Below are 24,801 nucleotides of genomic sequence, written 5' to 3'. Positions count from 1 at the left end.
GACCAGAGCAGCAGATCACTTTAGAGAAGAGAGGTGGGTGGGTGTATGGTGGTGGTGGTGGTGGTGGGGGGGTCATGAAGAATGACGTCACCCGCAAATGATCACGTATGTATGATCCATGCATGCAACATGGTCTATGATTTCCACTCATCATGCCCTGCAACACTTATTTGTCACAATACCCCCCCAACACACACACACAATGAGAGAGAGTTAGTGTCACTTGAAGCCAGGTGGTGTTTCAGCAGCAGTGCAAGCAGCGAGTAATGTTTTGGAGTCATTAAAGGTGTCTGCAGTATCTTGCCAGAGGGCAGTGCAGCGTGGAGAATAAAAAGTCCAACCTGCCTGTGTTTTTCAGACCTCTGTTGCCCTGGAAACAGGTGCCAAGATTTCCCATTTCTTCATATTTTTTTTTCCCTTTCTCGACACTATCCATATCACTACCCACCACCACCTCTACACTCCACACGCTGCTGCTGCCTTCCTCACTGCTTCCTCCCCCACGACCTGCCGCATAGTACAATCACACACACACACGCATATTGCACACAATTTCCAGTCTACTGCAGTCATTTCACAATGTCATAGGACACGAGGAACTGACCCCTCCGCTACACGCTACGCACAAGAACCTGAGAGTCTGGGCGCCGCTGACCCTGCTTTGACTCGGAGGCTGCACAACCACATCAGTGCTGCAACAATCTGACCTCCAGGAGAAGGAAGACGAGATAAGAGGGGGGATGGGGGGGAGGTTTGAGGAGACAAAGAGGGAACAACTGAAATCAAGGACTAGTGGGAGTAAAAACAAAGCTTGCTGCACTCTCAGATTTAAGAAAAGGTGGTTCATCTGTATTTTTGGTGTAGGCGAGTCAGATTTATTTATGTTGCATATCACAAATTTGTCCTAAGGGGTTTACAATCTGCACAGCATCTAGACTTAGACTCCCGGGGAAATTGTGGAACCTCAACCTCAGAAAGAGCAACAGAGGAGGGACACTGGAAATAGATGTTGTCTTTAGACCAACGTTGAATTACACTAAAATTATAGATAGATGGTGAACATGAAAACAACCAGCCTGCTTTCTCTCCTCTAAAAATGTCCATCCAATTGATTATGCTCATGGGAGTGTTATAGAGAGTTCAGGCAGATGGTTCATCATATTGCACAAACACCCCGTTTCATAACTGCATGGTGTTATTTTGAATATTCAATCATAAAAGTGCTGAAAAAAAGAGGAGCCTGCAACAGAAACATAAACATCGCTCACACAGTTACACACACAGGAGAGACACATGTACACGGCGTCCGTCTCCCCACTTTCAGGCCTTTTTAAGTCATCCTTGTGTTTCTGCGGTGTTATGTGTGCATACCATTGTAGTGACTTCTCTTTGGCAGGAGGCGGTACATTCCAGGGAAACGGCTGACCCAGAATAACACTTGCAAGACGCATGATGACTGAGTGAGCGAGGTCCTCCACCCTTTCGTTGCCTAAGCATACTACAGCTGTCTCCTAACAGACATTTCATGCGGGGGGAAATGCAGCCAAACACATACACACCGTATAGTGTACGCAGCTGCGATAGCAACGCACATGACTATCATCACAAGAACACAGGACAGCGTTGGGCCCCCCATATTCTCCATAGCTCCATTGTAACGTCCTCAAACCATATGAAATCATAATTTTCACCCTGCTGTCATCATTGACCTCCCCCTGGCTGTAAGTACTTTTAATCAAGTATATGTCTGCAACTAATGATTCTTCTCATCATCCATTAATCTGCTGATCATTTTCTCAATTCATCGACTATTTAAAAAAAAAAATTATAATAGAGCCTGACCAATAAATAAACCGGCGTGTCGATATTATCGTCCGATATGAGCTAATTACAGATAAATCGGTGTTTAAAACAGCCGATAAATGACAAATAAAAAAGAAACGGAGGGATCAATTATTTCTCCACCAGCTGGAAACACATGTCAGCTGACATGATCAGTGGACTATTTATAACGTTAAGTTTATTTTTAATCTGCACTATGTCATGTTATCTTGGTGAGGTCTCGTAACTACACCTAACAAATGTTAGGAATAATCTTTGTTTGTGTTATGTGTTTCTGAAAAGGAAGAAAATAAAAAAGAATATCGGCCAATATATCAGATAATATATATATATTTTATATCAAAATCAGTATCGGCCTTAAAAATCCAATATCTGTCGGGCTCTGGTCCATAAAATGTCATAAAACTGTTTGAAATGCCCGTTACAACAGTCCAAAACCCCAAAAATGATCAAGTTACTGTCAAGCAAAAAACGACAGTACGGAACATTTTATTTTTCCTTGAAAAATGACTAAAACGGTTGATCAATTATCAAAATATTTGCCTATTGAACTACAATACTCAATCCATCGCCTGGCTCAACTCAAGTACTGTTCTCAAGTAAAAATGTGACTGCACTGCACTTATCTGACAGCTATAGTTACTTTACAGATGAAAATGAAGACTTTAAAGAATATAATATACTCGGAAAGTTTAGAGTACTTTTGTGCAAATAATACTAGGACTGTTACTCTGTGTGGTATTGTTTCCTTGATCTGAATACTTCCTCCACCGCTGCTCTGGCTCTCTCTTTATCTGCGTGACCCTTAGTTTGGGCGATCTGAAGGTGCAGTGGAGTATTTTTACTCCTATTTCACTGGTTGAGAGCAGTTTTTGTGTGAACTCCAATCATCCTTCTGTCCTTCAACCTCTAAATTTCATCTTTTTTTTTTTACAAGCTACTCCTACGACCATCTGGTGCCACAGACTTCGCTCTCACTTCTGTTCTGGTCTTTGAAAGAAGAAACTACACGGCCGTGAAAAGGAAAGGACGACACTCCTCAGCTGAAAGTAGGAGCTTTAATCCAAACATCTGGAAACAGCTGGAATGGAGCTACTGTGTGTTACTCTAAATCTTTAAATAGGCTCCAGCATGCAGTACATTTACTCAAGTACTTTATACTACTACATCACATTTCAGAGTGAAAAACTGTACTTCTTACTGCACAATATTTATTTAACAGATTACTTACTTTTCAGATTAATATTTTACATTAAAACACGCAATACGCTCATAAAATAAAACACATTGTTAAGATTAAACCAACCTGTCTGTATCTAGCTGCGACCTCTCGTCATGCTCAATATATTGTATTTTACCACCTGATCATATGTTTTTGTATACAATAACAATATTTTCTTCTGAAATGTAGAAATGTAAATTATTCTTTTTGGTGGTTTTGTGGAAATTCTGTTGCAAACTAATCATAGCTGTCACGCTGCTGCCATCTTGTGTTCAAAAATCAAACTCCACTAAATGCAGTACTGTGTTGTACTTTAGCATGTTCATATACAAAATATATATATATATAGAGGCCATATTAACCTTAGGAATAAAGACTAAAATCCTTTTCTGCAGCAGGTGTACACATTTAAAAATACTTGAGTATCAGTGGTGGAAGAAGTTATCCTTTACTTAAGTAACAGTATTAGTACCATGATGTAAGAATACTCTCTGACATGTGAAAATACTGCATTCAAATTTTAGGTGACTAAAGTACTAAGTAAGTATAAGTACTCCTCATGCAGAAAAGTGTTATTATATATATTATTAACTTACATTATTTTTTATGACAAGTACTTTTGACGCTTGAGTACAACAATACCTTTACTTAAGTCACCTAACAATTTGAATGCAGTACTTTTTCATGTCAGAGAGTATTTTTACATCATGGTCAGTGGTGGAAGAAGTATTCAGATCCTTTACTTAAGTAAAAGTAGTAATATAACACTGAGAAAATAATCCACTACAAGTAAAAGTCCTGCTTTCAAAACCGTACTTAAGTAAAAGTATTATTGGCAAAATGTACTTAAAAGTACCAAAAGTAAAAGTACTCGTAGTGCAGTAAATGTTCCCTGCCAGCGTTCTACTATATATAGACAGGATAGGTATGAAAAATTGTAATTTAAAAAGTAACTAGTAATTAAAGCTGTGAGACATGTAATGGAAAAAGTACAATATTCTGGGATGTAGTGGAGTATAGAAGTATAAAGTAGCTTAAATGGGAATACTCAAGTAAAGTACAAGTACCTCAAATTTTTACTTAAGTACAGTATTTGAATAAATGTACTTAGTTACCTACAATCCACAGCCGATCATGGTACTTTTACTTATCTGTTGCTAAGCAGTATTTTAATGCTGTATCTGCAGGTGGAGCCATTTCTCTTTAGTATTCATTTACAAGTATATTACATATATATCTATAACAATCCACTGTATGTGTATTTTATAACCTACCAAGTCAATTTAGTGGAATAAAACAGTTTTCTTCTAAATGTGGTGGATTAGAAGGATAAAATACTCAAACTAAGATCAATCTAAAATTCTACTTGGGTTCAGTACTTTATGGTGTCATGAACTAATTGACTTGATAACAACTTTATTGGATTATTGTTTGGCTTTGGGATGTAATTATAACCTCAAAAGCAGCATTAAGAAGCTGTTGAAGAAGACTTCTGTTCTTCTGCTGTTTCACCGCTGCGCCCTCTTTTTACATTTGTTTTCTGGGGAAAGTGAAAGTAAACTTTAGTCCACATGTTCGGCGTCTCGACTGCGTCTACATCGGTGAAAACTGCAATTAATGATCATTACGTTAAATCTGAACACGTTTTGCGTCGTCTTTTGTGAAAGGTGAGTGTTTTGTACACGTGTGTTGTTATTAATTTAGCGCATCTGTTTGACTGGTGGTGGATATCAGGCCAAAACTAAATATTTACCAACGTAGGTCGTCGTTTGTTTGTACTGCGTTTAAGATATGTAGGACAAACAGCCTGGCAGAGGTGTAAGAAGTACTCACGTCCTGCCTTCTGCTAAGTTAAAGTAACACTGTGAAGATACTCTGGTACAAGTACGCGTCCTGCGTTAGCAAGTGCTAAAGGCAGATTAGCAAACTTTAGCTTCCGATTCAGCAGATAAGGGGGGAAGTTCAGGGGAACCCAGGTCCAGATCAAAAACCACAACGCCTAGAGCTGACAGATCTGGACCGAACTGTCCCAGAGAGGCTGACGTTTATTTAAAATAATAGTTTCAGATTTGTGAAACCTGAATTCTATTTGGGAAAATGTAAAAAACAGATGTTGTTGTTTTTGTACATGTAGACCACATTAGACCAGGTCCAGATCAAAAACCACTATGCCTAGAGCTGTGAAATCTGGACTGGATTGTCCTAGAGAGGCTAAAGTTTCTTTAAAACACAGTTTCAGATTTGTGAGACCCTTTTATGTTAGTTGTGGAAAAAAAAAATGTATTTGAATTTTTTGCGGTAGTACAGTGGTTAGCACTGTCGCCTCATAGCAAGAAGGTCATGGGTTCGAACCCCGGTCGTCCTGTCCTTTCTGTGTGGAGTTTGTTCTCACCGTGTCTGCATGGGTTCTCTCCGGGTGCTCCGGCTTCCAAAGACATGCGGACTAGGTTAATTGGTGACTCTAAATTGTCCTTAAGTGTGCCTGTGCATGGTTGTTTGTCTATGTGTGGCCCTGCGATGGACTGGCGACCTGTCCGGGGTCACCTTTTGCGACCCTGTACGCAGGATAAGCGGAGTATGGAAGGGCGCAAATTGAGACACGCAACTGAGACTCTGTTTCTAACTTTTCACTTACTGTCATGTTCTGTCCCTCGCAGAGATGGCTGAGGGCCACAAACACCACAACGACAGCTCCCAGATGAGAGATTTGATGTCCTTTGATAACAACTCTGAAAATGATAAACCTAAGGGAGAAAGAGCGAACAAACCTAAGGATGGAACAGAGGAGATACACGACCATGGAAGAGAGAACAACAGTAAAGGTAGCTCAAGTCAGGCCGGCTGCTCCTCCTCCTCCTCCTCCTCCCCTCCTCCCCTGGACCCTCGAGTACCGGGGCTGTGGGGAGGAAGAGGAAGGAGAGCACTTCATCAAGTTGACGTTAAATCTTGTGCCACTATTTAAAGTAAAAATTTTGTACATTTTATTTAGTGCTAATTAGCAAAAATTAGCAATTGTCGCCCGCCAAAATATCAGCCGGTTTGTTTTCTCACTCAACCTCAATTAAATTTTATTAAAAGTGAATAAAAATTAACGTACTTTTACAATCGCAACCGTTGCAGCTTCTTCAGCCACCATTTTCACAAGTACGAAAACAGGTAGCTGGTCCCTCCTCTTCTGCTACGTAGCCAAGATGGCGCCCGTTGAGGGTGAAAAGTATCTGGCGTTCCACACCCAACATTTTGATCGTTATGATTGTACCATCCGGGTACTCGTAGTGCGCTGCTTTTCACCATACTTGTCAGTGTGAACGCACTTCTGCACTCAAAATAATAAGTGTGAGTATAGAAGAGTGTAAATTGAGAAACACTACTGAGACTCTGTTTCTGCCTTTTTACCTCATGTTCTGTCTCTGGCAGAGATGGCTGAGGGGCACAAACACAACGACAGCTCCCAGATGAGAGATTTGTCCTTTGGTAACGACTCTGAAAATGACAAACCTAAGCATGGAAGTGAGGACAAACCTATGGATGAAAGAGGGAACAAATGCAAAGGTAGCTCACGTCAGGCCGGCTGCTCCACCTCCTCCACCTCCTTCTCCCCTGGACCCTCCGGTATCGGGGCTGTGGGGAGGAAGAGGAAGGAGAGCCCTTCATGTTGTTGCCTGACGTTAAATCTTGTGCCACTATTTAAAGTAAAAAAAAATTGTACATTGTGTTTCGTGCTAATTAGCGAATATTAGCATGCTAACACGCATAACCAGCATGTGTGCATTGTCACTGTGAGCATGTTAGTATGCTAACATTAGCATTAAGCTCAAACCACCGCTGTGATTATGTTCAGCCTCACCGAGCTGCTCTTAGTCTTGCTTATTTGTCTCCAGTGACAATAACATTTATGTTCATGTGTTTTGCAATATGTAAAGTTTGTGATCTTCAGTTATTAAATACTGGTCTCCTTCAGTATCTGGTCCGACCTGGTCACCCTGCTTCTCTGAAGTATGACCTATAGTGTGTCTCTATTCAGATACTTCCATCAGTACACATATGCAGTACACTGTGTACACTGTACTTACTTGCTTATGGCGTTAATTTTGACAGGGTAGTGTTGTCACAAATCAGACACTAGCGTTGTGCACTAATGACGATTACAAGATTTGACTCTTTCTTCTTTTTCTTATCTTTTAATGGTGAATTGTAACCTGGTGGATCATTATCGCCATCATTTGATCGCGATTATCACCCGCCAAAATAGTAGCTGGTCCCTCCCCTTCTGCTACGTAGCCAAGATGGCGCCCGTTGAGGGTGAAAAGTATCTGCCGTTCCACACCCAACTTTTCGATCGTTATGATTGCACCATCCGGGTACTCGTAGTGCGCTGCTTTTCACCATACTTGTCAGTGTGAACGCACTTCTGCACTCAAAATAACAAGTCAGTATGGAAGAGTGTAAATTGAGAAACACTACTGAGACTCTGTTTCTGCCTTTTTACCTCATGTTCTGTCTCTGGCAGAGATGGCTGAGGGGCACAAACACCCCAACTATCACTCCCAGATGAGAGATTTGTCCTTTGGTAACGACTCTGAAAATGACAAACCTAAGCATGGAAGTGAGGACAACAGCAAAGGTAGCTCACGTCAGGCCGGCTGCTCCTCCTCCTCCACCTCCTTCTCCCCTGGACCCTCCAGTACCGGGGCTGTGGGGAGGAAGAGGAAGGAGAGCCCTTCATCACATTGTCAGCTAGAGGATCTGAAGCGACTTCCACAGTGCACCAGCAAGCTGGGAGAACTGTGCTTCAGCAAAACCCACACGGTCCTCATAGATGTAAGAGTGTTTCCTCCTTTTGCCTCCAGTGGTGAAAAGTACATTTACTCAAGTATTGTAATGGCGTACTTTTGACGTACTTAGTATTTTCATTTCATGCGGCTTCACTCAGACTTCTACTTCACTACAGGTTGTGTTGAAAGAAGCACTTAAATACTTCACCAGTATGAAACCAACAATGTAAAAATACTCCATTACAAGTTAAAGTCCTGCATTCAAAACCTTACCTCAATAAAAGAACAAAAATATCAGTAGTAAAAGTACTGGTTGTGCAGTAAAATGTCTCCTGTGACTGATTCTATCTGACATTATTAGATTGTTAATACTGACGCGTCAATGTTAGACAAGCATTTTACTGTTGGAACTGCTCGAGGTGCAGCAAGTTTTACTACTTTACACAGTTAGCTAGATTTAACTACTTTATGTGCAGTTAACTAATTTTAACTATTTTATATACAGTTAACTAGTTTTAACTACTTTATGTACAGTTAACTAATTTTAACTATTTTATATACAGTTAACTAGTTTTAACTACTTTATGTACAGTTAACTAATTTTAACTATTTTATATACAGTTAACTAGTTTTAACTACTTTATATACAGTTAGCTAGTTTTAAGTACTTTATGTACAGTTAACTAGTTGGAACTACTTTATATACAGTTAGCTAGTTTGAACTACTTTATATACAGTTAGCTAGTTTTAACTAATTGACGTAGAGTTAACTATTTTTATCTAATTTATGTATAGTTAGCTAGTTTTAACTACTTTATGTACAGTTAGCTAGTTTTAACTAATTGACGTAGAGTTAACTATTTTTATCTAATTTATGTATAGTTAACTAGTTTTAACTACTTTATATACAGTTAGCTAGTTTTAAGTACTTTATGTACAGTTAACTAGTTGGAACTACTTTATATACAGTTAGCTAGTTTGAACTACTTTATATACAGTTAGCTAGTTTTAACTACTTTATGTACAGTTAACTAGTTTTAACTACTTTATGTACAGTTAGCTAGTTTGAACTACTTTATATACAGTTAGCTAGTTTTAACTAATTGACGTAGAGTTAACTATTTTTATCTAATTTATGTATAGTTAGCTAGTTTTAACTACTTTATATACAGTTAGCTAGTTTGAACTACTTTATATACAGTTAGCTAGTTTGAACTACTTTATATACAGTTAGCTAGTTTGAACTAATTGACGTAGAGTTAACTATTTTTATCTAATTTATGTATAGTTAGCTAGTTTTAACTACTTTATATACAGTTGTTTAATTTTTTCTTCTTTATACACAGATTGCTAGCATAGTCAATTGGTTCCCAACCAATGGGTCGGGCCATTATTAATGTGAGAGGAAAGAAGAAAAAAAAAGTTGCGATACACAAATCTGTTTTAAGTTTTGGGATTTTTCTCAGATATTTTTTTCTTTGTGAATTATTGGATAATTTTACCTCTTTGGACCTCAAAGAGATGTTTAATGAAAACATGAAAGAAGTTAAGAGGGGATAGGATCCTCAACTGGACACTGCTTTTTTGTAAGGGACCACGGGCCAAAGATTTTGGAAACCACTGGTTTAACATTTAATGTTTTTGTTTTATAAGTACTTTTACCTGATAGTACTTCTTTACTTTTACTTTATTTTAAATGCAGGACTTTTACTTGTGATGGAGTATTTTAATACTAATACTAAGGTATTGGTACTTTTACTTAGGTAAAGGATCTGAGTACTTCTTCCACTGCTGTATCACACACGGACACGCACATATGCTACTGTAGATTCTTGCAGTGCAAAAAGCACCTGAATATGACTACTGTTTTTTGCCCAGGTGGATGTTTTCAAATGTGGCGCAGGACTTCTGCCCAAGGACGGGAGAGACGTGTGGGCCAGTAACTATGTGAAAATGCCAAATTCACTATCGAGTTTTATCTTGACTGGATTTAAGGTTTGTTTAAGGCAACTCATCTGATATTTGTTGATCATGATGTCGATCTAGATCTATGTTGTCACAATGTAATTAATCATGAGAAGCAGGTATATCACAACAGAATACATCAGTGCTCACAATCTTAATGATAATAGTATGTGTACATACACAGATCCTTATCAAGAAATACCAAGTACTCACTTTTCAACTTTCAGTCTCTTGTTGACTAAAGGCGAGATAAATAGCTGTTGTATCTTTCATGAACTTCACACAGTATTAGCTTTAAAGCAAACTGCAGGCACTGTGGTCACAACTGGCTATTGCCATAACATTTAGGGTAATGTTAAATATAGTATAATTATGACTACAATATAAATAAAGTAATTAAAGGCCTGTCCCACTAAGACAGGCTATTAATTGATGTTTTACGACTATTTTATATTTTACAGCAGGTAAATAGTTCATCTTTTAAATAAAAACAATAAATCGTTAAAGAAACAAAAATCTAAATATCTGTTAGAACTTACAGTATATGTACTGAAAAGTTTATGTTATTGCGTGAATCTTTCTTTGTTTCTGGCCACAGCAATCCAAGCAGGTGTTGAGATGGAACGTGATCTCCAAGCAGCTGGAGGGTCTGGCCAAGAAGTCATCAGTGAGCGTTAATGATGTGGAGGTACGTTGGCAGCCATGTTTTTTTACACTGATTATCTATTGCTTAATTTTGCACATTGCACGTATTCTCCATACTCTGAACTATGCGCATTTTTAGTCATTTAGTCATACATTTTCCATCGTGTGTACAGCTCTTTTATTTTTAAAACAAATATGTTTTGCATACTTTTTTCTATTTATGATTCTTGACTTTTGCAGTACCAAGGCAAATTTCTTGGATGTGATAGTCTACTTGGCAATAAACCTGTTTCTGATTTGATTCTTATCTGTCTCCAAGGAATCTGATATGTTCAACCATGCTCTTTCAAACTCTCTCACTAGGAAGCTATCATCAAATATAACCCGAAGTACAAGGGTCAGTGGTCCTTTGATGCCCTCTCCAAGTTTGTTAAGGTCAGTTTCCTTGGGTTTACTTCAGATCATGAATCATCAGTTTTGTGAAGGAATGTCTGAATGATGAGAAATGATCATATTTCCTATCCAGTGTGTCCCGAAGGCAGAAAATTACTTCAGCCAACTGTTTCCAAAGATTGCAGCGTTGGCCTTGAGTCTGCCGGATCAAGTGAAGACGGTATGAAACTTATTTGATCCAGTGACTCCACAGTTCACTCTTACTGGTGATTTTGAAGTGTGTGTCCATTTTTTCAGGCCATCCTACTGCTTCAGAGGGGACACACTGCAGCCATCACTCTGTCACAAGTTCAGATATCCTGCCTGCTGGCTAACGCATTTTTCTGCACGTTCCCTCATCGCAACACCGAAGGTCCCAGAGCAGAGTACGGCAACTACCCCTCCATTAACTTCAACAGGTCAGGAAACATCAGGAAACACTTTGAGTGTTACATATCTGACCCCTAAATACTGTCGGCAAGTTAACTCTTATTTCTCATTCTGCATGTAGTCTGTTTGGAAACTGGTCAGAACGGAAAAAAGAAAAGCTGAGGGCCATCATGCATTACTTCAAAGTGGTTACAGATGAGGGTGAGTTGATGCTAAACTTCCTCTTCCTCCTGTTTGTGAGACATATCTGTGACTGTTGTTCATGTCTTTGCAGAGACTAAACCAACAGGACTGGTGACGTTTGAGAGGCGCTTCAAAGACACAGACCCATCCCACTGGAGACAGTAATAATAATAATATCTTTATTTATACGGCACTTTTACAAATTGCTTCATACAAGACAGCATATTAAAATAAACTTTATTAATTATTATTATAAAATACAATATAACATCTGATGAAATGGATTACAATATACAATAAAATGTATTATTCCAGTAATGAGATAAGATAAACAAAATCAAACATGACTACAGCCATGCTAGCAGCTCTTTGAGGCTGTATGCATTATTCGTGTCATATAGGCAGTGGTGAAAGTAACTAAATACATTTACTGAAGTACGGCACTTAAGTAGAATTTTGAGGTATTTCACTTGAGTATTTCCATTTTATGCTACTTCATACTTGTACTCCACTACATTTATCTACCATCTTTAGTTACTTTGCAGATTCAGACTAATAATAAAAAAATTATATCAACTAATTAATGACGATGTTTTATTATAAATTAGAATACAATAAGTATTCCCCAGGGGTAAATCCAGAAGCTGCCCGGCAATAAATAAAGTCATTGAAATGAGCTGCAACATTAAAGTACAATGGGCCATTCTGCATAATGAGTACTTTGAGTATATGTTGATTTTACACTGACAGTAAAATTTGAATACAGGACTTTACAGAGTATTTCAACACTGGGTATTGCTATTTTTACTTGAAAGAACTGAGTACTTCTTCCATGACTGTATAGGAGTCATCATAATTACTCAGATATACTCAACTTGGCTCTTATGGAAGTGCATAACAAACATGGATTCTAACATTATCATGCTAACATTTGCTAATTAGCACTTAACACAAAGTGCAGCTGAGGCTGATGGGAATGTCAGGCTTAGGCTCTCTGTTACTGATCATCCTGAGGGGAACGTGAACGTCAAAACAAATAGGTATTTTGATAATTAAATGTGCATTAAACAGCCTACATCTCTCTCTTGTCTCATATTAGAATAATACCTGACTGTATACCTCAACCTTAACCACATGGTACCTGGCTCCAGGAACAACACCTAAAATAACATACCCAAAATAAATCAGTAACATCTCCTCAACCATTAGGCCTAGATGCATAATTCTGGAATATAAATCCATTGTACATTAACATATTTATTTTACCATTACAGATTACATGGAGATGCAATACATAAAAAATGAAATTTTCATCCTAAAAAACCATCTAAACCATCATAAGGTACATTATAATGCACCTGAATATCTTCTAATACACTTGGAATACAACTGTAACTGTAAATTTGATGAAAAGAAACTGATATACAACAGTTATTACACAATATTTCAAAAATATACCAGGCAAATGTCCCATGTTTTGGACATATTTACTGTATATATGCACTTTTATTGGGAGTTATCTTCAAAACATTATTTCTCTCCATACAACCATGTTCCAAATAACATAAAGCTTCAACAAAACATTGAAATTCTGATAAAGTCAATATATATGACCAAAAGCACTCCCATGCTTTACAGGCCACAGAGGCCGATAAAGACCGCCTCCGCCAAAGCAAACTCGTCTTCTCTACTTCAATCTGACGACAAAAAAGAAAATTGTCAGCTCAGCCGACCTCACCAAGATGACGGCCCGCCAGACGGTCTCTGTTGACACAAACGACCTCTGTTTTTTGGACGGAAAACAGCTAGAACAGCGAAAATTGATTACCTGCCCGATATCAGCAGGTCCGATACCAAGAGGTTAAAAGACTAATCATACCATAATGTAGAATGTGAGTCATTTATATTGTAACAATATTTCTTAATAAATAGGCAGCATATGAAATCCAGCGTGATCAATCAGAAAGTTAGTACATTTTGTTAAATCAGTACGCTGTTTTTCGGCATGCTGTCACACGTCTAATAGGCGACCGTGCACCACACAAAACACTGGCCGACAAAATGTGCAGTTCGGCTTTATACTCCTCAAGTAGGCTATTTGATTTCTCTCACTCTCGTAGTACTTTTGCATCCGCTTTCGTTTCAGAGGGGACGCGGGGGTTTTCTCGAGCTGCCTGCCAAGAGACCCGCTCTTATCTAACTTCATTGGTCCTGGATCTGACAGTATTAATCAAACCAACAATGGCAGCGAATATTACCCAATCAGAGGTAGAATAGGACAAGTCTTCACAGAATGCGGGTGGGATGATGTACATTAGATGCTGCATTGAGACAGAAATACGGGACAAACCAGGTCCCTTGCTGATTCAAAACAGGACGCGCTATTTAGTTCTCAAATACGGGATGATTCCGTATTTCAAGGGACAGGTGGCAGCCCTACGTCCGGAGTTGTTGAGAAATTTCACTCCCAACCGAAGTGGTCAGCCAGCTGCCACCCATAGAGCTGTGCAGCTAGCACGGCTAATAAAATGATCCAGGAAACACTTGATTTCCTTGTTGGTGTAAATCTGTCTAACTCGTTTGTTTTTTTGTGTTAGCTGTAAGGAGAAGATGCCTAAACTGCATGTCACGTCACGCGGCACCATCGAGAGGGAAGGTACCGGCATGCTGCAGGTAAGAACTGAACCAAAGCGGTGACGGTGTTTCAGATCCCCAGAATTGATTCTGAACTTTTTCTTGTGTGTTTGCAGGTGGATTTTGCTAATAAATGGATAGGTGGAGGTGTTCTGGGCTCTGGTCTGTTGCAAGAAGAGATCCTGTTCCTCATCAATCCGGAGCTGATTCTGTCCCGCCTCTTTACTGAGAGACTGGATGACAACGAGTGTCTGATCATTACAGGTACAACAGTAAAATATGTCAATTAATGAAAAAATGAGTGGATTTTCTCTGTTTTTAAGTATTTTCCGATAGTTTAGAGACTTAAAATGATCAACATGTTTCTGTGTATGAATGTGTTCTTTTTCTGAGGACTGATTTTGTTTTTAATAAAAGGAAACATCTGGCAATATTCTGTCTCTTTTTGTTAACAAATCTCATTAAAAGAGCAAAACCAACAGTGAACGTGTCTACTAACAAGTACTGTGTATGTATCAAAGCCTGATTTATCTTATATCTTAAATACAGGCTGTATTCCTACATAATCCTGCTCTTGTTTTCAGGCGCTCAGCAGTTCAGCCGTTACACTGGTTTTGGGGACTCCTTTGAGTGGGCCGGCCCTCATGATGACATCCTCGAAAGGTCTGAGCCACTTCACTTTATGTATCTCACATTTGACAGGATTTGGTTTTCTCACAAACATGATCTGATCTTTATAGAGATGAGTGGCAACGGTTGAAGAGGCAGATCTTAGCCATCGACGCTCTGAACTTCAGATCCAGAAGGGAGCAGTACAATATGAGGGCGGTCATACGGGAACTCAACAAGGTGAGGCATCTGTGTGTATCTTTTTTCATCGATTATTTTAACGATAACACGTGAGATGATGATCATATACTAAAGGCCTATATATATAAATATATATAAATAATATATGACGACTTAAAAGAAAAGCTTTGAATATTCAGTTTCCTGCAGTGACGTCCTGGGAGGTTGTCTTCATATCCAAAGACAACTTCTGGATATGACGCTGAGATAAACTTCTTTAAACTTCTGAGTGGAACCTGTCCTGTGGAACTGCTGTATGGGCTTGGGCACCGTGCTGCAGCTCAGTTTCAGGCTCTTCGCAATCTTCTCATAGCCTCGGCCGTCTTTATGTAGAGCAACCTTTCTTTTTATCAGATCCTCAAAGAGTTCTTTGCCATGAGGTTGAACTTCCAGTGACCATTATGAGGGAGTGTGAGAGCGAGAACACCAAATTTAACACACCTGCTCCACATTCACACCTGAAACCTTAACGTAACACTAACGAGTCAGATGACACTGGGGAGAGAAAATGGCTAATTGGGCCCAATGTGGACATGTTAGGGGTGTCCTCACTTTTGTTGCCAGAGGTTTAGACATTAACGGCTGTGTGATGTGTTATTTTGAGGGGACGACAAATTTAAACTGTTGCACACTCACTACTTTACCTTGTAGCAAAGTGTCATTTCTTCAGTGTTGTCGCATGAAACTTAACTTTTTCACGCCCCACTTAAGGAGCCAAAAAAAGTCCATGCCCCTATACAGGCGAGTGAAATAAATAAGATTCAGATTAGCAAAATAGCTTTGCTAGCATCAGAGCATTTTTGTCTGTTTATGTCACCACATTAATCTTAAGTTTTGGTAAACTCAGCATCCAGAACTGCTTTGAATCTGTGACTTAACGTTGAGGGCGTGTCCGTGGCGTGCTGTCAAAAATCACAGTTTACATGCTCAAATCTGTAAAAAAAAAGTCTTTGCATGTGTCATAAGAGTCCGGCGCTGAACATATCTACATGACAATATTTACCTTTAATAGCTTTAATTCATATTAGAACTGCATAATTATAAATTTAAAAAACAGACCCGCAGGACCCGAAACAGAGTCAGCCTGTAGTTCACGGTGATGAACATGTCACCCAGTGCAGCAGTGAGGCTCACTGATGGGTTTTAATAGTTTCTGGACAACAATGGAGCTCTATGGCTCAGAGGAAGGACAGATCTCAGGCTGTGATTCACAGTCAGGACTTGTTTGCTGATGAATTCAGTGCCAGTTTGGGTCTGCAGGAGATTTGTTGACAGTAAGAAAAGTATCATCAGACTTGTCCTTTAACACCTACAGTGTGCCTGTAGGTATTTCTATTGTGTGTATTGTTTTCTGTGGGTTTCTTTATTGGTAGTGCAATCTGGGAAAAGTTGGTCACGACGAGGCTTGTGTTTCTATATAATATGTTTTATCTACGGTGATCATTTTTACATTGTTGCTATTGTGTCCTTGAAGGCATACTGTGGATTTAAGGCTCATTGGAACGAGCCAGACATCGCCACGGGCAAGTGGGGCTGTGGAGCCTTCAACGGAGATCCACAACTCAAAGGTATACCCTGATTCCACTGATTTATCACTGAAGAACGAATGAGACACATTCCTTGAGCTTTTCCTTTACGTTCATGTCCAGCTGTGATCCAGCTGATGGCAGCAGCAAAGGGGAAGAGAGGACTGGCCTATTTCACCTTTGGGGATGAAACACTGGAGCAAGCTCTGCAGCAGATGCACCACCTGCTGGTCACAGAGGACACTACAGTTGGTGAGTTTTCAGGACATAAAACTCTTCAAACGTTGCTTGTTTCTTGAAGGTGCCGTAGAATGGAAAACTGTATTTACCTTGACATAGTTGAATAAAAAGAGTTCAGTACATGGGACTGACATACTGTGAGCCTCCATCATTAATTATTTCCTCCTTCATATTTAAATCTCACGCATGCAAAAGACCCCAGAAAAACTGGCAAATGACGCAACATCTGGGATCATTAATATTTACGCTGCCAAAGTTTACATAAAGCCCAGCCCAAGTTCAAGAGAAGCGCTCATATGAGCTCATGGAGCTGGAGGTTGTTCAGTGTCGCACAGAAAGTGCTTTAACAGTTCTGAAGGAAAGGTAAATATTTTCTGGTTTTCTCTCTGATGTGCCAAACTCATCATTTATGAAGTTTCCTGATTGACAGATAGCTTAACTTGTTGCAAACGCTACAGTAACCGCCAGATGCTGCTAACAGTAGCTGCTGCTAACAATAGTTATCAGCTGGCTCTGAACCAGCGGTCCAAAACTTCTGTGCTAATGTTAGAGGTGCAAACCTCCAACACCCCCCCAGAGCACCAAGCTTCCAGTCCAGGCAGAATTAGCTATAGGACGGCTAGCTGCGCGGCTAACTGAGTAGCTAGCAGCAGCTGCTGTTAGCAGTAGTTAGCGGCTAAAGTAACTGGTTACATACAAACGTAACTCAACAAAATTGAAGGCAGAGCAGCCGGAGGACATCAGAGGGAAAACCAGACTATTTTCTCAATAGACAACAGAAAGAGATAGCAAAAAAAACACATCTGAGTCGAGCTACCGGCTAATACGGAGCGATGCAGCAGCAGCAGCCTGCTGCCAGGGGGCGGTGCTATTTTAGAAAAAATACGGTAAGACATACACGTAGAAAAAGGTTTGTGTAAAATAGTCATTTTTCTTGATATTGGTATGAAATTTAGACTTGGACTAGGTAAGGCTTTATGCCGTAGACCTACAGTGTTTTCCAGCTAATAAGGTCCAGCTATAGTTGTCTGCATGCATTTTCAAGCGAAACAAAAAATATATTAGTTTAAGTGTGTTTAAACTTATATTAATTAATTCCAGTAGCACTTACAATCATTCTGCCTTTTGGGTTAGACACTCCAGAGTGTTCTCTTTCAGAGAAGCCCAAAACCATGGAGCATATACTCCAAATGGTTCAAGAACTACATTCAGTTTACTTTGGATATGCCTTGAATAGGCGTTTTGCATGAATTTTACAGGAATGTTAAGATGTAAACATTTTCTAGAGCAAACCATAAATACAAGTATGAAAAGTGAAAATTAATATTCTATGGCACCTTTAAGATCCTAATTTTGGTTGATTAATTTTTGCCATTTCTCCCTCACAGACAAACTGTTTGGACTTCTGGAGCAATACTGTGCTGTTCAGCAGGCGTCCAGTTCACAGGTGGATCTGTTCAAGTTCATCTGGGACAACCTCAAAAGCTCCATGAGTCACCTGTGAGGACAAGTTCAAGTCCACATCCGCATCTAAATTTGCACTATAATCTAGCAGGAATGTTTTTTATAAGAGGATAATGAAGAATTAGTTACAGAATCACCTGTTTTCTTTGTTTGCATTTTTAGCTTCATAGTTGAGCCAGAGAGAGGAGTATGACGAACAAGAATCAAACCAGGCCTGTTGTGTTTACATGGTGTGTAAGGAAGTAGATGTGGTTGTAGAAGCGGAGGGGGGCCATCAACATCCTAAGGCTGAAAGTAGATGCTAAGTCCTGCTAAACTCGTCTGGTTAAGTCCTAACTTTAAGTCTCTTATTTTTTTGATTTATGAAGTATTTTAGCACTAAATTAGCTCCTCAGTCTGAGAGAGGCCCCCGAGTGGGTCCTGCTCAGAGTCGATCATCTGCTGCAGGTAATGCGTAACTTCCTGTGAGTTAAACTGAGGGCCTATACAGTAGGAGAAACTTTTAGCCTTAGGGTGTTTTGTGAATACGGACCCTGATACAAAAAAAGCACTTTCTTTTTGCTCCTTTGGCTTCGTACAGATGACATACAGTTCTAGTAACATCTAACCTGAGAGGCGAACCCCAGGGCAAAATTTATTACTGCTCGTCAAGCTTCCTGCCGGGAGTGACCTGTAATAATTAAAGTCAACCAAGTTAAAGTCTCTTGTCTGGATGTTTGTGGCCGTAGAGTCAGACGACACTTTCTTAGAGAGATTTAAGTCAGTAAATCGGTATGAAGGAAAAAAAAAAAGATTCTAAAAGCACCTCAATCATCTGTTTTCTTTTTGTTGTTTTAAATGAATATTAAATCAAATGAGATCAAATACTGTATGAGTTGCACCAAGCTGCTGCTTTATAATAAGAGATAGCCTTTTCTGCTTCATTGATACACTAATAATTGTGTAAAGACTTGTTACTGCAAATGGAAAAACCTGTACAAACCGTTTTAAATAAAGAACCGGAAAGAAAAACTGCAACAGGAACTATAATCTTTGTTTATTGAAAACAACAAAACATACAACAACATATGAAAAATAAATACATCCTTCAGATCTGAAGACCTGAGGAATCTAGGATTTATTTACTCACTTTAAAAACATTTATTGGAAGTTTTTTTCTTTTTACATGTTTATTTACAGCATTAAACATTTAAATGTATATTGTAACAGACTGTATATTAACTTTTTGGGAGAAAACTGGTAGTTCTATGTAAAATCAGACGTTGAGCAACCCGATATCGCCAAAATGGCACGATCCTCGTTTCGCTGCGACGCTTCGACTGTGAGATTGACCGTCGAATCAGGCTCCGCCCATCGAAGCATCGACTCTTCGGGGTCAGCCCTAATTTGCCAGCATCATTCTGTAGATTATAGCTTATATTGCATAATAAAAAAATGCAAGTTGTGCATTAAATCGAAGGAGGTCCAGAGGAAAGTGTCTACTAAAAAAATAGAAAGTGAAAGTATCAATAAAGATTTGAAAAGCTCTCTTGGCACTTTTGAGACGATCCCTAACTTCAGCTCCTCAGTTTTCTTTGTACAAGATGCCAGGCTTTGGTATCTGATCATGACGTAAGTGTAAAATCTGTCAGGCGAGCTTTGACCTGCACTTTTTGTTTACATTTCTGCATAATGGAAAGCCTACGCTGCTCTGGCTACGAGCAGTTTCTGTTTGCACTTTACAGTTTTTACTGTATGTTTCCTGTTTGTGTATGTATCTTTGATTGTAAGGTCACGTACAGACTGAAGACAAATTTCATGAGGAAATCATTGCCACTCTCATGAATATACAATAAACATGAATCTATAGCCAGGGGACAGTTAGCTTAGAAATAACTATTCTGGCTCTGTACAAAGTAAAAAAAACTCACTAATTAACTCTGTCTTGTTACTTACTTTACTTACTTAAGTAAATTGAATTAAAATACCAAAAGTACTCACAGTGCAGTAAATGTTCCCTGTCAGCGTTTTACTATATATAGACAGGACAGGTATGAAAAATTGTAATTTTGAATTGAGAAAATGTACCTAGTAACTTTCCACCTGGACAATTAATTGAAAAGTAATCGAAACCGAAATTCAGAGCCTCTAACCGACAGAATTGGGTTATTTTGGTTATTTAATCCGTTAATATTGTGTGTGTTCATGTACTTTCCCTTTGAAACATGATACATTTGTTTAGAATTTAACACTTCATTTTCTGCATTTTGGTGAGATTTTCTGCCACCACCTATAATAAGTGCTTGAAGTGGAAAAAATATTTTACAGTCCCTTTTTTCTCAGCAAAATAAATATCTTAATAGAAAAATTAAGTGCTAATTTGTTCGTGATTCAAATTAAATCTAACATTTATTGAACATTTGTTATATTGTTATTGAGGAAAATTACGATGCAATAATTATCATTATTGTTTTATTGCCCAGCGTACACAGTGGTACTCCCCATTCACGTGTTGGCATGTGTACCGGTACACAATGTTAGTGTATACATTATAATTTCAGACAATAGTTAGTTCCAGTTGGACAGCAGTTTCATTTCTGTGTTTTCATTTATTAAATCCTTCTGTAAGAAAAAGGCTGTGGAGGTCGACATGTGACTCAGCACACAAACCTGTGCTTGTGTTGATCTTCACCCTCTTTTGTTTCACTTTTTGCTAATACCACAACGATGCCTTATTGATTAGTGTCACACTTCAGTTTTATTTTCTCTTATTTCTTTAGAAGTGTTTAACTGGATTATACTGTTGTTGTAATATTGATCATGTGTAGGCTTCATGTGAAGAAGGTGGGACCTACCATAAGACCCGCTGGAGGAGGAGCCAGACAAAATATATCAATATAGTTTTTAGAGTCTGCTCCCAGGACCAGCTCAGATATACAGGTACATTTTTTATCTGCTTACAGTTATCACTAAACTTGTGCTGACTTGAACTTTATTTGAATCTCTCCTTTAAAAGAAGACTTTTTACATTGAAAGGACAACAGTTCACATCGGTTGAGTTAAGGTGAATTCAGGTTGAGTGGGACACTTAAGCTTATGAGTACTATACAGGGTTAATTTTGTAAGCCAGTCACAACAGTTGTTATTGTGTTGTTGTTGAATGTCTATTGGATATGAAACAGAGGTTGTGATTGGTGTGACATCAAAGAAGTGGTCCTGTAGTTGTTTTTCAAATTGGTTGACTCCTGGGACCTCGTGGTAAAACACCTGCCAAGTGTCAAATTATAAGGATGATAATTCAGTCACTTATGATTTAATAATAACATTTTTGCTTTTAAATGTCTTTATACTGTCTCAATAAGGATGTAACTGGATCAAACATTTATGCAAATTAGATTTACAGCCCTGTCCCACTCAACCTGACAGTGTTAGATAAAGTGGGACAGTTTTAATGCTAATGCTAGTAAGCACAGTGCAGCAGTTTCATGAAAAAAAGAAAACATTTTAAAGTTGTTGGTAAGAATAATGTATCTGAGTATCAAATTTATGGTTGGTAATTTCTTAAATACACTAGGCTACACAAAAAATGGCACCCATGCAAAGAAAAGATTAACAGAAAGAGAGAGGAATTAGTGACAGGGGGACAGGGCATGCGGAGAAGGTAAGGACAACAATGTAGGATAGGAAGAATACTCAACAAGTGGAGGGAAGAGAAAATGGCAGCGGACGTTGAGGAATATAAAGGACAGGAACCTAAAGTAAGGTTTTTAGCATGGAACACCCTGAAACTGACATTACAAAAGTGAGTGAAAGGGCTGCAGAGAGGCATCAGGTAAAAGCCCCAAATAGTTTCAGAAATGCATTTAATAACTTACTGACGTAGCCTAGTATTAATAAACTGAAGACATTTTGCCTTTAGGCTACTTGCAAACATGATTTTTTTGTTGTTGTTGTTCACACATTGTTGAATATTTTTAACTAAATTATATCTCTTTGAGTTACTGTACACTAACACATTATATATGCTGTTAAATGTTAATATAATGTTAAAATGCCTATTCATGTGTTATTAAATGTTGTAAAAAGTATTTCTCATGTGTTTAATGTTTAATTTTAAATTTTTTTTTTTGATGTTTAAAGATAAACAATTTGATAATTAATCAATAAATTGGCTTAATTTCACCATAGATCTCTTCACAACAACCTATTTTTTAAAAATGCATACAATTTTAATACATTCTAACTGATTTAGGCTGTTTAACAGGCAATTTACCAGAAAGTGTCCCACTTTACCTGGGACTGAGGGCCCATTAAGCCTCTGATCTGAGGGGTTTTCCTCCCACAGTACTTTATGATATCATCATAAACTAACTGATTTGAAAACTTTATTGAATTATTATTTAGCTTTGTGATTAATTGAGTAATTAAAAAAGTAATTATAGCTGTTATGTTTGATGAGATTGTTTGTCAAGATTTGAGAACAGGTTAGTAAATGAATGCAATGAAGACTGCATACAACTGCTTTTTGAACCGCTTATATAACAACAACAACAACAACAACTGTAAAATGAAAGTAAGCTGCGCCCTCTGTTTACTTTTGGTTTTGGGGGAAAGTGAAAGTAAACTTGAATGTTCGGGCGTCTCGACTGCGTCTTCCTCAATGAAAGCTGTAATTAATAATCATTACGTTAAATCTGAACGTTTTGACGTCGTCTTTTGTAAAAGGTGAGTGTTTTCTATGTTGTTAATTTAGCGTATCTCGTGTGTAAAGACAGGTTTTACTGGTGGTGGATATCAGGCCAAAACTCAAATATTAAAGATTCAGTGTGTAAGATTAAGTGGTAGCTAGATATATTTAAAATAAAAATCTTCATTATTCCGTTTTTTGTCTGTTTTATTTGTGTTTATTGTTGATAAACAATCGGAAGTCTGTACAGGGTATTTTATTTTGAAAGTTTCTGTGTCTGACTTCCTGCTCGGTGCTGATCTGCTATGCCAGCAGCGACGCAGACTCAGTGGTCTTTCGGAGTGAATCCGGGGTCATGAGAACTTGGTGTCAATTTTTTTCAAGTTCTTTATTGCAATTGAAAGGCAAGTACGAAGTGCAAACATAGACCAGACCAAATAAAATAAAAATAAAGACCATCCGGGTACTCGTAGTGCGCTGCTTTTCACCATACTTGTCAGTGTGAACGCACTTATGCACTCAAAATAACAAGTCAGTATGGAAGAGTGTAAATTGAGAAACACTACTGAGACTCTGTTTCTGCCTTTTTACCTCATGTTCTGTCTCTGGCAGAGATGGCTGAGGGGCACAAACACAACGACAGCTCCCAGATGAGAGATTTGATGTCCAAGCATGAAAGAGAGGACAACAGCAAAGGTAGCTCACGTCAGGCCGGCTGCTCCTCCTCCTCCTCTTCTTCTGGACCCTCCAGCAGCGGGGCTGTGGGGAGGAAGAGGAAGGAGAGCCCTTCATGTTGTTACCTGCCGTTAAATCTTGTGCCACTATTTAAAGCAAAAATTTTGTACATTGTATTTAGTGCTATTTAGCAAAAATTAGCAATTGTCGCCCGCCAAAATATCAGCCTGTTTGTTTTCTCACTCAACCTCAATTAAATTTTATTAAAAATGAATAAAAATTAACGTACTTAATCGCTGCAGCTTCTTCGGCCACCATTTTCACAAACAGGTAGTTGGTCCCTCCACTTCTGCTACGTAGCCAAGCAAAAACTAAAATCTTAGTAAGATTAATTATCTCAATTGAAGACAAAATATACTTGCTTTTTGTCTGATAACATATTTCTTCTTACCAGGTGGCTTTTATGTTAGAGAATTTCACTTGTTTCAAGTTTTTTTGTCCTTAAGTAGCAAGTGAAATATTCTTGTTCTGTTGGCAGATGATTTTGCTTATTTGAAGTAATATTTCCCCCATTTTAATGCTTTTTTCCTGTGTTTTTGAGAGCTCAGTTTTTGCAGTGCGTTGAGGGTGAAAAGTATCTGGCGTTCCACACCCAACTTTTCGATCGTTATGATTGTACCATCCGGGTACTCGTAGTGCGCTGCTTTTCACCATACTTGTCAGTGTGAACGCACTTATGCACTCAAAATAATAAGTCAGTATGGAAGAGTGTAAATTGAGAAACACTACTGAGACTCTGTTTCTGCCTTTTTACCTCATGTTCTGTCTCTGGCAGAGATGGCTGAGGGGCACAAACACAACGACAGCTCCCAGATGAGAGATTTGATGTCCAAGCATGAAAGAGAGGACAACAGCAAAGGTAGCTCACGTCAGGCCGGCTGCTCCTCCTCCTCCTCTTCTTCTGGACCCTCCAGCAGTGGGGCTGTGGGGAGGAAGAGGAAGGAGAGCCCTTCATGTTGTTACCTGCCGTTAAATCTTGTGCCACTATTTAAAGTAAAATTTTGTACATTGTATTTAGTGCTATTTAGCAAAAATTAGCAATTGTCGCCCGCCAAAATATCAGCCGGTTTGTTTTCTCACTCAACCTCAATTACATTTTATTAAAAATGAATAAAAATTAACGTACTTAATCGCTGCAGCTTCTTCGGCCACCATTTTCACAAACAGGTAGTTGGTCCATCCACTTCTGCTACGTAGCCAAGCAAAAACTAAAATCTTAGTAAGATTAATTAT

The 24,801-nt window shown here is 38.6% G+C and overlaps 2 protein-coding genes across 4 annotated transcripts in view; both read left to right on the top strand.

The window, feature by feature from the left end:
* Positions 1–91: 91 nt before the first annotated feature.
* On the top strand, positions 92–19,190 carry pargl (poly (ADP-ribose) glycohydrolase, like). The gene is made up of 19 exons (XM_046066066.1): positions 92–105; positions 2,780–2,891; positions 5,722–5,886; positions 6,482–6,616; positions 7,575–7,885; positions 9,718–9,834; positions 10,403–10,492; positions 10,813–10,884; positions 10,976–11,062; positions 11,140–11,300; positions 11,393–11,472; positions 11,546–11,615; positions 14,052–14,127; positions 14,205–14,352; positions 14,673–14,751; positions 14,829–14,937; positions 16,412–16,505; positions 16,587–16,715; positions 18,092–19,190. The coding sequence occupies exons 3-19, from the start codon at positions 5,724–5,726 to the stop codon at positions 18,205–18,207; spliced, it is 2,037 nt and encodes a 678-aa protein (XP_045922022.1). The 5' UTR covers positions 92–105; positions 2,780–2,891; positions 5,722–5,723; the 3' UTR covers positions 18,208–19,190.
* A 3,376-nt stretch (positions 19,191–22,566) lies between these two features.
* Positions 22,567–24,801, top strand: part of LOC123981341 (protein starmaker-like) — a 5,401-nt gene continuing 3,166 nt past the window's right edge. Inside the window, exons 1-3 of one of the 3 annotated variants that reach the window (XM_046066067.1) lie at positions 22,567–22,630; positions 23,446–23,529; positions 24,344–24,427. In XM_046066067.1, the coding sequence (XP_045922023.1) occupies positions 22,594–22,630; positions 23,446–23,529; positions 24,344–24,427 (205 nt within the window). In that variant the 5' untranslated portion in view covers positions 22,567–22,593. Of the gene's footprint in view, positions 22,631–22,706; positions 22,872–23,304; positions 23,329–23,445; positions 23,530–24,343; positions 24,428–24,801 lie in introns of those variants that run through there. The other 2 variants (XM_046066068.1, XM_046066069.1) reach the window with 2 other exon arrangements.

Source organism: Micropterus dolomieu, linkage group LG13, assembly GCF_021292245.1.
Source record: "Micropterus dolomieu isolate WLL.071019.BEF.003 ecotype Adirondacks linkage group LG13, ASM2129224v1, whole genome shotgun sequence".
Taxonomy (NCBI): domain Eukaryota; kingdom Metazoa; phylum Chordata; class Actinopteri; order Centrarchiformes; family Centrarchidae; genus Micropterus; species Micropterus dolomieu.
The sequence above is the reverse complement of the archived record's forward strand: the minus strand, read 5'-3'. Positions and strand labels throughout refer to the sequence as shown.

Bases quoted from the DNA above. Each gene is read 5' to 3' on its own strand.
- pargl (XM_046066066.1), top strand. From the start codon at position 5,724: ATGGCTGAGGGCCACAAACACCACAACGACAGCTCCCAGATGAGAGAT. The intron at 10,493-10,812 runs GTACGTTGGCAG...CTCTCTCACTAG, and splicing joins TGAGCGTTAATGATGTGGAG to GAAGCTATCATCAAATATAA. The intron at 10,885-10,975 runs GTCAGTTTCCTT...TTTCCTATCCAG, and splicing joins CCCTCTCCAAGTTTGTTAAG to TGTGTCCCGAAGGCAGAAAA.